This window comes from Rhamphochromis sp. 'chilingali' (genome assembly GCF_963969265.1).
Source record: "Rhamphochromis sp. 'chilingali' genome assembly, chromosome: 14".
Classification (NCBI taxonomy): Eukaryota; Metazoa; Chordata; class Actinopteri; order Cichliformes; family Cichlidae; genus Rhamphochromis; species Rhamphochromis sp. 'chilingali'.
In genome coordinates, this window is record NC_137941.1 from 12485096 (window position 1) to 12497169 (window position 12074).

Here is a 12074-nt window from a genome sequence, read left to right on the forward strand (position 1 = left end):
TGTATCAGATGCGTTAGCTTATATGTCATCTCTCTGTTCAGACATTTATTGTTAGAAACTCACTGCTTCATAGATATTTCTGAGCCCAGCTGTATATTTCAAACTTATAAATATTCAGTCTGCTTTGATGACTAGAATACAAGAGTTAAAATTGAAAGGAGTTGTTCCTTTGGTCTTGTTCTGTGCCAAGTCATACCTTAATTTGGCATGAAGTGCCGATGAACTACATGTACATGTACAGTCTTTCTTTGGCATGCTTGCAGGCTGCACAGCATGTAACAATGGGCTGCCATTGGCCTGCAGGCAGCACTTTAAAGACCCTTGCTTAACACTGAAGAAAAATGTGAAGCGGAAATGTTAGACTTTCACTGAGGTAACAAAAGTGAAATACTCAGGTCATAATGCGTATATAGTATTTATGTAAAAGCTGCAGGGTTTCTGTCTGAGTGAGGCGAAGGGAGGTTGAATTGCAAGCAACAGATACTTCAGTAACAAAGAGAAGCAGCGTAAGCACCGGAGTAAGAAGAATTAATGAGCGGCAGGTTCTTGTAATGATTGCTTGGATGACTAATTGGATTGTACAAGCAACGTGTGACAGTAAAACAACTTCACTGCCAGCTTAAACTACCTCAGAGCTCCATAGTGGTCAAAAAATACAAATTGTTCCTTTCAGTAATCCCATTTGCAATCAAATATGTGCTCACGTCCACAGAAAACACAATCAGATTAGTTCATATAGGGGGTTTTCCAACGCTTGGTAAGTATTACAGATAATAACATAACATAATTCAATTTCTATGGAACACTCATTCTCATATTTTCACTACTTTTTTATGTTGATAAACACATTTTGCTCTTTCCTTGATAATATGATGCATACTGAGTACAGTAGGAAACGGCAATGATCAGGACTACACCAACAAACTTCTTGTTGCAGGTCAGTGCCTGACCACAAATAATCAAGATTGATTAGATTTACAGAGGTGCTTTTACCTCCTATACTGGTGCTTTTTCCCAGCACAGCGATCCATAATTTAGACGTCTAATACTTCTATTATATAGTGTATCGCATGTGTAACTGTTATAAATCAGGATTTAATAAGTAAAATTATTTATCAGCTGTAAGGGAACCTGGAATTTGATACTTTGCACTCGTAATTTATTGGCTTATTTTTTTCGAATTATTTTCCTTCTTTACCTCAACAAAATGATGCATCTTCTCCTCTGCCGGTAAATCACACTGTCTGTAAACAGACCACAACCTGCACCGATAGTGTGAGCTCTTCTACCTTAAAGTTAAAAAAAATAAAGTAGGTGTTTCTTTCTCATCGATTTCTGGTTGAAAAAAATGAATAAATAAAATTGACACATTATTAAAATCCAGAGCTCTGACCAGATGTTAGAGTCACAGAGCCAACCTTTTTTTTAATCACCCAGTTAATGAGGCTTTGGATTCATTCATTTTTGCCATGTCTTAAAAGGATGTTTTACCAAAACAACAGAAAAATGGTATTTACAAAAGAGTGCAGTGTCAAGATTGCGTGTAAGAGGTGGAAACTGGGGTTATGCCACTAACCGTGTTGTATACGTATTTCTGGGAATTCCTTTTTCAAGGTGCAAATTATAGGGAGGATAATTTTTAAATCAATAGAGCAAAGTAAGTGATTTACTGTGCACATAATTTCCTGCTAATTGTTCCAATATTTAACACCAAAAAGCAGCATGTCTCATTTTTTGTGCTTTATATTGAAATGAGCCGACTGCACCTGTTTAGAAAACAACACAGCTTTTGTAAATCACCCAGCTAACGACACCTATGAGCGCTATTTGGAGGTGGCCCCCACACTCTGCAGGTCAGTCCCCTGTTTAGTGAACCAGGCTGATTGTGTCTTCCCCCCCCAAAAAAAAATGTTTTTCCTGGAAATACTCTGTAAATAAATGTTTGAAACATGTACAAGACCATCTATTGGTGAGCAGAAAAGGAGTAAACTCTGGCAAGCAAAGTGAATGCTCACCTTTCTGTGGGTTATTTGAGTATCTGTGTGTTTGAGCTACTGTCAAAGTGTTACACAGAGGGAGTCTCACCAGACCTGCTGTTGTAAGTGATGATTCTTGTGCTGCTGGTCTGAAAAGCTGCCAGCAAGAACAAGCAGCAAGAGAGCCACACAAACACACTTGAATGTACTGGAGATGTACTTGAACCACTCAGGTCTGAAATCGAACACCTGAACGTCTTCTCTCTCATAGTTCCCTCCCCCTCTCCTCTCCTCTGCTCTCCTCGCAGTTAAATGAAACAGCCAAGCAGTTGATGGAGATTGACAAACCTATACCAGCTAATGCACCGGGTCCGAGCTCTGAGCCGGCCCCGTTGGGCCCCTGCTCTTCCGGGCCCTCCCCAAGCGCGTCCCCGTCTAATGGAAACGGCTTTGGCCATCGGAGAGGCGAAGGAAAGAAGAACGCCAAGAAGCGCCATTCGTTTACCGCTCTATCCGTCAGCCAGAGGGCTGCCCAGCTCAACAACAGACACAGCATGGAGATCTCCCACCCAGTCCTCATCAGCTCCTCTGACCCCAGAGCGGCTGCACGCATCCAGGTGCATGCGAACGCTGTGATGTACACAGACCCCATAATTACAGAACGCAGCAGATCTTTTATATCAGGGAAAATCAGTTTGTTTGAGCATAAGAAAATACTTGATTAGATGTAATGTGGCCCCATTATGTACAAGTACTATGCTTGTTTTGTATTTAAAAAGTGTATAGTGAAAATCACTTGGATTTTTTGTGCATTTTCTAGTTAAACAGCAGTCAACAAATACGTTGCTTGGCATGTAATATATCTGCGGGGAACTAATATCAGCCAGTGTATTGCCCCTGCTGATTCCTTGGTTTCACCTCTAAGGCATTGCTTGCATTTCACAAACCAGAGTTCACTTCAGTCACTCTGTTACTCTAGATTTAATAACTTATTCCCCAATCACCTACTCGTCCAGTTCCATGTAAATAAAATCATTCCTCTTATTTACAGCATTTCACTAGAGACGCATTGCTCTTGCAAATACTGCCTCTGGTTGTATTTAGACGTGGGTTCAGTTTGTATTCTGTGAATAATACCCAGCATGTATACTGTAAATCTGCATGTGGGTTGTAGGCATTTTCATTGTATATCTTTCTGCATTTCTTTAGGATGCGTCTCCCCCAGGTCCCTCTCCCTCCTCGGCAGGGGTGCTGGTGCCCCCCAAAGTGGCATCCATAACCTCTGAGCTGCTGGCCCATGCCAAGGTTCAGCTCCCACTCAACATGTGAGTATGCCTCAGTGCTGTGAGTTCACCCAGCTGTGACTTTCTTTTCTCTTTTTTCCACCTGCCCATTCTGTTTATCACAGCATACGTGCGACTCAGATCCAAGCTTGATTTCACAAGCCGCCTGTTGGCAGCGTTAAAAATATTTCCTTTGTTGTGCTCTGAGATATTGGCCGTGTTCCACCACCTCTGCACATTCGCTCCTCCACTGGTCAATGATGAAATTCTCCCCAGACAGGAAAATTGCACCTCTGTTATGCTATTTCCTCACTTGTGCGATGCTTACGTCAGTGTTTCGTAACAAGGCTCTTAACAGCATTTTACTGTACAGGTTTTTGTTATTTCATTAAAATGACCATGTTAAGAGGGATGAGAGATGCACACAAAAAAGATTTCTGTCATAAAGATTATGACATAAAAAGTGAGACTATGACTATCACACTAACATTGCATGCATTGCAACATAAAAAGAGGTGTTATGCATTAGGATGTGCATGATAAAGTAATTTATTGCTGCAGTTGGAGACTTTAGCTTTACACAAACACAAAAAACTACATTGAATCCTTTGGAAAATTTAGGTGGTCAGCAGTCCTGGGGAAGTGCCACTGCTAACCTAGTTTTACCACATAACTAACCTACAAACAAATTAACTAGGAAAATAAAGGTCTCTTCAAGGTGAGCATGTGATTGTTCTCTTGTGCTTCCATTGCTGCATGGACCAATTTTGAGAGTGAGACCTTGAGGGTGTGGATATTTTTGGAAAGTGAGGACACCTGCTTAGTCTGCGCGCCATAAAAGGTTAGAATTAGAACTATAGTATAATAACAATGGACAGACATTAATGAAACTCAATATTCTTTCAAATTACAAAAAGATAATAGCGTTATTTTTTCAGGGTAAAAAAAAGAGATTTGTAAAAGTTTGAATTTCTAAAGCTTTGGGCTCGAACAGAAAAACTGACTATTTAGTGTAAACCACAGCAAAAGTGTTTACTTTGGTATAACTTTTAAAGTGTCAGTGTTTGGGAATTGGGACATTTAGGGGTTTTGTTTTTTTTTATTGTATTTTGTAGGATTTATTTGTATCTGCTTGTTTGTTTTATTATTACTATAAATCATTCTTCAAACAAATAACAAAGACATTGTGTTAAAAAAGAAACCCATACATTTGTGCCAAGAACAACATTACACCAGTGAAGATCTTCACTTGTATAGAAGTAGAAGTTCGCGTGTGTGTATGCGCGTGTGTGCGATGGCCTGTGTGTGTGCTGTTTACTATTAACCGGTGTCCTTCCTGCAGGATGTGAGCCAAATACAGCAACATTGTCAGATTTAATAATATCACTTTCCAAGTAGTAGGTACACACTCAGACGTGCGCTCTCTCACGCACACACACAAACACACACACAATATGAACACGTGCATCCGGAGTGAGTTCATACTACTGATGAGGTCGGACGTTTTCCTCTTGACCTGGCAACTGTTCCTGTTGCCATGGGGAGACTGAAGACAGTCCCTACATCTGTTACCATGGAAACGGGAAGGCAGCATATATAGTACTTGTTTACTTTCCGGTATTATCGTCTTCTGTTGGAATCTGGCACCACACAACTATGAGTGCACTCCAGCACCGGTACCGGGATATCATGTATATGTAGTAGTTGTGGAACCCACAAAACTCAATATACAGTCACATTTAGGACATTTCAAAATACTACACTGATCAATAAATGTGTGTGTAAACACATAAACCAAGACACGTATGGCAAAGTGTACCATTCACCTCTAGTGGTCACACTGGTCCTTCAGACAGAAAAAAAGTGTTGTCCTGTAAAAATAGGAAGTATGCAAAAAAGGTGTTACGTCTTTTGATGTTTTCTTTTTTTTAACAGTGTTTTTGTTGTCTTATAGTTCAAATTGTCATAACAGTAAATTGAAGCTATTGTAAGATCTGTCTAAATATATTCTTTCTTATTTAGTATTCAACAACTGTACAACTGCATTACAGAATTAATTCTTAGACACATTAGTGGATAAGTAAAGGTAAAACATTGACGATGCATTTACATAATGACTGAAACTAGCACCACTGAAGGAACAATGGGCTGGGAGTTCAGTTCCTTCATAAAATGCACTATCTATAAGACTGGGGAAACCTGCAGTCAGCTGAGACTGAAGAAGTCACTTGGATGAGTGATGAAATGTTTCTCCCACTGAAAACGCTACATCCAGATGAACAGAATCAACTTTTGGAGTAAAACATTATACATGCTGTACATGTATATATTTATTTGCAGTGTTAGGGTGATAATCATAGTCTCACTTAAACCAGTAGTTGACAACTGTTCGTGTTTGCAGTCCCACTCCTTCCCTCTATTTCTAAAGGAGACAGTAATACACAGACATGAAATATACAGCAAAAACAGGGGATTTATAGTGGAAGGACCAAACAGCACTGCCTTATTAAAAGATTGAATTGCTGCTGTTCACTCGGAGTAATCCACATGCATGCTTTAAGAAGAAGATGTCCAGTGGGAGTTTATAATTAGGTGAACAGTTGTTCAAGATTTCCTTTAGAGTTAAATATTGTTATTATATGACTCGCTTTTGCAATGCAGCTTGTCACTTTTCTTTCTCAGATACCTGGCATTATATGCCTACAAACCCCAGAAGGCTGACGAGCTGGAGCTTAGAAAAGGGGAGATGTATCGGGTGACAGAGAAGTGTCAAGACGGATGGTTCAAAGGCACGTCACTGAGAACTGCTGCCTCTGGCGTCTTCCCGGGAAACTATGTCACTCCTGTGTCCAGGTGAGAGCGGAAAGTACTGCATGCATGTGGTTAAATAGTGAAAGAACTACCACTGCATGAACACTTGGCAACTTAGTTATGCAATGACAGATGTTGTTGAGATGTGTCCATCCATCCACTTGTCTGCTGTGGTAAAACTACAGTGTTCTGAAGACAGATAACAGAGATACCCACCCCGGGTGTTCTTACCTTGTTGTTTGATGTAAGCTAAATAAACTGGGACCCCACACTGAGCATTTTTACTTCATTACCAAAGCTGAAAAGCAAAACAGTAAAGTGAAATGAAATGGTTGTCACATCGAGACTTGATACTCACCCTTGTGTCCATTTATATTTTCTCTTCCTGCTGAGTGGAAAATCCATTTGAAGTCTAGCCTTTATTAAGGCAAGGCTTTCAGCTTCTGTGACTGAAGTAAAAGGCAATAAAAGTATCTTATGCTGTGCTACATCAACTTCACTTTCATCAATTTAATAGAGCCTATAATCTTTTCTAAATCCACAGTACAAAGAGCTGCATACAAGACAACAATTACTTAACAAGCAGATTTTATGACAGCATAAAGTTTATAGTGCACTTGTGGGTTCAACATATTGGTAAAAGTGGTCATTTACCTGGTGATGGCTTGTTTTCACGAACACCCAAATGGTGCATTATGTTTGATTTTTGAATTAGTCTTAGTTATGCTGGGCCTTAAAGAAGTAATAAAGGTACAATTAAAGCACCTTAGCTTTTAGAGAATTCCACTAGCTCTTATTATGACTGCCAATCATATCAGCTGTGGTGATGAAGCTTAGAGTACAGTTAATCTCGTTCACCGAAGATGGACAAGTAAGTTCAACTGAATTTCTCCACAGTATAAGCAGAGGGCACATGAGTTAAATTTTTAATCTCTTTATGCCCTGTTAAAGCCTTTTTGCCCTCTTATTTTTTTTAATGTACCCAGCATTGCAATCAAATCAGACACACACCCCAATTTTGTCCTCTCACAAAGGCAATGTGAATGGTAGCATCAACATAGTTGTTGTAATTTACTGTGTAATTTTTTTGCAGTCATTACTTAGTTGCAGACTGAAATGTGCAATTTGCCCGGTATTATGGCATGGCAATTGCACATGTGTTTTTCTGCACTCAGGCTGCCTCTCGTCACAAAGGCACACCCAAAAAGGTAATTTTGGGGGGCTTTAGTTGGAGAAAGGTGCAATCTGTGCATATTATCTCCAACGTGGCTACAAAAACCACCAAAATGATTAGGTCGAGCCAGCACATTTACCAGAAGTATGATCTGGGAAGCCATTGCTAGGAGCGAAACTGTATATTGCTGTGAAGACAAGAAGAAACAAAGTGTAGTGCAAAAATGTCTTAATCTTGATCTAATCCATTCTTAATCAATTCAATGTTGTTACATGAAGATTAAATTAAATACATCATAAAATTTAACCAGTCCGACACTACTGGCTCTGCCGTTCTAGTGTTTGGCTTCCGCAGCCTCACCGTAGATCATTGCGACTGTCGTCATTATTATAATTACCATCCTCGTCGTTACTTAGTAGTACAGCTACTTCTCGTAGCTGTCCAAAACAAATAAACCAGTAAAAATGGTGTGCTGAAATATTTTGCAACTTAATTACCCTCATTATTCCCATATGCATTAAAACGTTTTCAGTTGCTTTATATCTCATCTGTATTCCGCTCCATGATGCAGTCAAGAAAAAGGAGAGAAGAAAATGAAAGCAAGGCACAGTAACAGTAATGGAAGAAAAGAGAGCCAAAAAAATGAGAGAGAGGAAGGTAATGAGAAGCTGGAGAGCATGATGAGGCTATGCAGGATAAACAGGGAAAGCGAATGGAGGGAAGCAAAATGTGAGAGGAGAAGAAAACGGTTGAAAGGGAATAGAATGGGTTTGACAAAGGAAAAGGTGAAGAAGGGCGTGAATTATGGAAAGAAATTCAAACAGAAGATGGCTGAAAGAGAAATTGACAGAGTGAGGAGGAGGAGCAGGAGAGAGAAGAAGGAAGAGAAAGCAAAAGAAAATGATACAAGGACATGAAACGGGTGCAAAAACAGCAGGTGTCCTTCTCCAGTGGATATGAATGGCTGCTTCACATTTTGCAATTATGCAATCCCAAGAAGAGAGAAAGAGAGAAAGACAGGATGGGCGAGTAATCAAATGAGAGGCAATTTGTTATTTTTACGCAAGCATACTCTCTCCCTCTCTGCCTTCCTCCCTCCTTACACCCCCCCCCCCCTACCCCCCACCCCCCTTTGTCTGCAGTGCAGCTCAGAAATTTCTCAGTATGATAATGAGAAGCTGCCAAAGATATGCACACAGAAACACACTGACTTGATCAAACACATAAATGCATGTTTATTTTAGAGCTACACAGGTGGCCCATACTGGCAAATTTAAATTTCACTTTGAATATTTGCATATTTGTTGTGGAATTCATTATCCTGGTTAATGCAAACCGTGAGTATACATAACAAATGCATGTGATTAAACATAAGACTCCCAAGAAGCCTTTTGATTGTTGTGTTGCCGGATTCATTTCCGATCTTGAACTCATACTGGGGGGAAAAAAATCCTCTTTTGTATGAAATCTTCAAACTTACTCATAAGTAAGGCCAAAAACGCCTGCTAAAAGACCTGAGTTAAACCCAGCACACACTTTAAGCAGTTGAATTTAGTGTGTCGAAGAAACAGTGGATAACTTTGCAGTTTCTTTTGGCAAAAACACACACAGGGAGAGAAAGCCATAACTCTGTATGTGTCTGACGGGAAGTCGATGGGCAACCATAATTGTGTGAATACCGCTGCGTCAATAATGTTCAGCTCACTGTTCTGCCATTCAGCACTCTGCAGACAGAAACATGAGCAGTCTGCAACGCCATATATGTTACAGCAGGACACTTTCTCGTGCTGATCCACCGGTCAGATAATAGTACTGGAATTTTTCACTTTGACAGAGGGTAATAGTACTGACAGGGAAGCTTGCAAATTTTAATTTTGGATTCAGTACTGGCTCATAATTAACATTTAACATAACTCCTGATGAGTTTATTGTCTCGGTCGCTTATTAAGTATGATATGATGTTTGTTTTTTCAGTTATATTCCCCATTGTGCTACGGTCTCACTAGGGAAAGCAGTGGTTAGAGACCGCAGCATGACTAAATTACTGTGACTGCGTGCAATGAACTTAAAGTCTTGTTGCCTTTGAAATGGTTGCTTCAAAGAAAAGGACCAGGTCTGCAACCACTTGTAGTCAGCTGCTGTCTTTAAAGTGACTTTGATGCAATAAGATAAAACTGCATTCACTATCAATCTGCTACCAGTCTATCAGTTTAAATCTGAATGGGATCACATTTGCATTTGAATGCAATTAATTTCTGATAATATGGCAATTAACCGTGATAAATTAGTAAAAAGGGCAAATCTGTTATCTGTTAACTAGTTGCATTTATCGTTCACCAGAAGGCCAGAATTAGTTCCCAGAGTTGCTGCAGGTTGGTAAGGACTGGGGTAGCCATTTTTAAAGACTTATCCCTCATTTTTTTTCTGTTTTTACTTTAAATATGGCTAACTTACAATGCAAACACCATGCTGTGTTAAAGAAGACTATAGCTAGAGACCATAAAAAGGATGTTAACTAAACTAATATATCATTGGGTAAATCTGTCCAATCAGATTTTCCTTTGCAATGGTTGTATGTTTAGGGCCCTTCCACACTGGCTTTACTTTTCAAACCAGAAGCTATCTCCATCTTATTTTTATACATGGAGATGGCTTCTGGTCTTGGATTGTAAAGCTACTTTCTCACGTCAGCTTGAGATGAATACACAGCTGGAGTTGACCACATTAAAGTGTAGGTTTTCAAGCTCCGATTTGCTACTTAGCATTAAATGGGTATTTGAGTTACTGAGCAAATAAACAGAAGAGGACTGTCAGGGGCCAGTGGTACATCAAATTTCAAGGCAATATGTTCAACAGTTTTTACTCTAAACCACTGAAATGAATCTTAATGTGGCACTAGAAGAAAAGTCACTGTATTGAAAGAGACTGATGTTTTCAGAGCAGTAAATGTTAATGGTCACAAGTACAGTAGAAAGCAGTTGTAATTAAATGATAAAATAAATTTAATAAAAAGTCTATATCGCTTTCACCTTTTTTTGTTGAAGGGCTCCATTTGGAGTTGGTGCTACTCGGAGCTCGTGTTTGTCCAGCCCAGGAGGAGGAAGTGGCTGCAGTCAGGTGGCAAGTAAAATCTTAGACCCCTCGTCTCCAGGATCCCCGGGGCCCTCTTCGTCCCGTCCTGGCACCCCACTGGTAAACTCAGCCAACGCTGTTAACAGCATCAGTCCCGCCTCTTCGCCACAAACTGCTGCCGCCCAGCTGAAAAACTGCCTGCGCTCCAGCCAGCATACCAACCAAGCACGCACCTCAATGCAGCTGGGTGAGCAGAAACATTTTAAATCTATATATTTCTACTTGGTCAAAAGTTTTGCACAAGTTTTCCTCTTGTGAGAAAAAATTACTAATTGGATTTTAATGTACTAAACCCAAATATAACAATTAAAGTAGACTATCATATCTGTTTTCTTGTGCTTTTGTTAGCTTGTCATAATGACAAGAGCTGTTCTATTCTATTCTATTCTCTTCTATTCTATTCTAAACCACCTTTCTTCATTATGGAACAATTTATAAGCCAGAAAAAGGTCTATATACAGCACGGAAGAGAGCATAACAGTGTCGTTCCCCTTCATTTCGTAAAAGCAGCTGTACTGAGCCTAGCCTGCCAGGCCAGGTTAAGGCTACTGCATCCAGGTGGGATGTTGTGACACAGAGAAAAAGTCTTTTTTTTTTCAGTTACCTAGAGTATCACATAGATATATTGCTTTAATCGCATGTATATTTTTCTTTAATGCAGGGTAACAGCAAAGGAGATCCTGAAAAATATCATGCATGGGTTTTTGTAATATGCTTTAAAAACTTTACTTTGCAGCATTACAGATTTCAGGCTAATAGGACTGTTAGTTTCAAATTCAGAGTTAGCAAAACGCAAAGGTCTGACTAACAAACTGACACAGGCAGTATGTTCTATGATTGGTAAAAGATTTTACTTTGATGATAAATCAGTTATTCCAAAATTGACGTATACTTCTGAGAAACAAAGAATAAGGTTTTCCGCAGGAGAAGGGGAAACATTAAAGCCTCTTTAAATGACAGATGACTGGATCTTTGCTGCAAAGAAATATTCAGTAAAAAGAAATCATACGGGGATGTGCAGTATTTTTACAGTTTTAATGTGCTTCAGTAAAACTGCTCAGCAGCCTCCAGCCTTAAAGGAGCCAAGTCCAGATTATTTGGGGTGCTATAGCATTGTTGCCCCGTAGTCTTTGATTACAGAATATTGAACAGTCATTAATTCAAGTAGCTACCATATGCAGTTTTACAAGTAACCTCTTTAATCTTCAGCTTCTTCCATGTTGTTAGTCATGTGCTGATTGTTTTTGGTAGCAGCTAAATAAAAGCAAACAAGAAAAATGTGCCTAAATAAATGAAACCCAGTTAGTATTGTTCACATAGACAAAATATCCAAAGGTATGTGCACACTTGGCTTTTAAAGTATATTGTGCTGGCAAGCAGTTGTGCACTAATGATGAACAAAGTGCACATATCCACCCAGGTTTTCCCAAACCAGACAGAGAAAAACCCTGATTTAACAGCTGGTGAATTTTTTATTAGTCAACATGATAACCAAGGTTTCTTTTTATAACCCTGCTTCGCTTTAATACATTCATAAAATACGCTCATCATCTTTATTAGGTATGCCTTGCGAGTATTAGGTTGGTTCCCCCTTTGCCTTTAGAACGAACTCAGTTCTTCGTGGCATAGCTTCAACAAGGTGAGATTTTGGTCCACATTGACATGAAAGCATCACACACTTGCTGCAGATTTGTCGAC

The 12074-nt window shown here is 39.5% G+C and overlaps 1 protein-coding gene across 3 annotated transcripts in view; it reads left to right on the plus strand.

The window, feature by feature from the left end:
* The window catches only part of LOC308410514 (E3 ubiquitin-protein ligase SH3RF3-like), a 117988-nt gene that overhangs the window by 89201 nt on the left and 16713 nt on the right, over positions 1 to 12074 (plus strand). For all 3 annotated transcript variants that reach the window (XM_080903886.1, XM_080903884.1, XM_080903885.1), the window contains exons 4-7: positions 2285 to 2593; positions 3186 to 3301; positions 5942 to 6112; positions 10289 to 10563. In XM_080903886.1, the coding sequence (XP_080760012.1) occupies positions 2285 to 2593; positions 3186 to 3301; positions 5942 to 6112; positions 10289 to 10563 (871 nt within the window). The remainder of the gene's footprint in view (positions 1 to 2284; positions 2594 to 3185; positions 3302 to 5941; positions 6113 to 10288; positions 10564 to 12074) is intronic.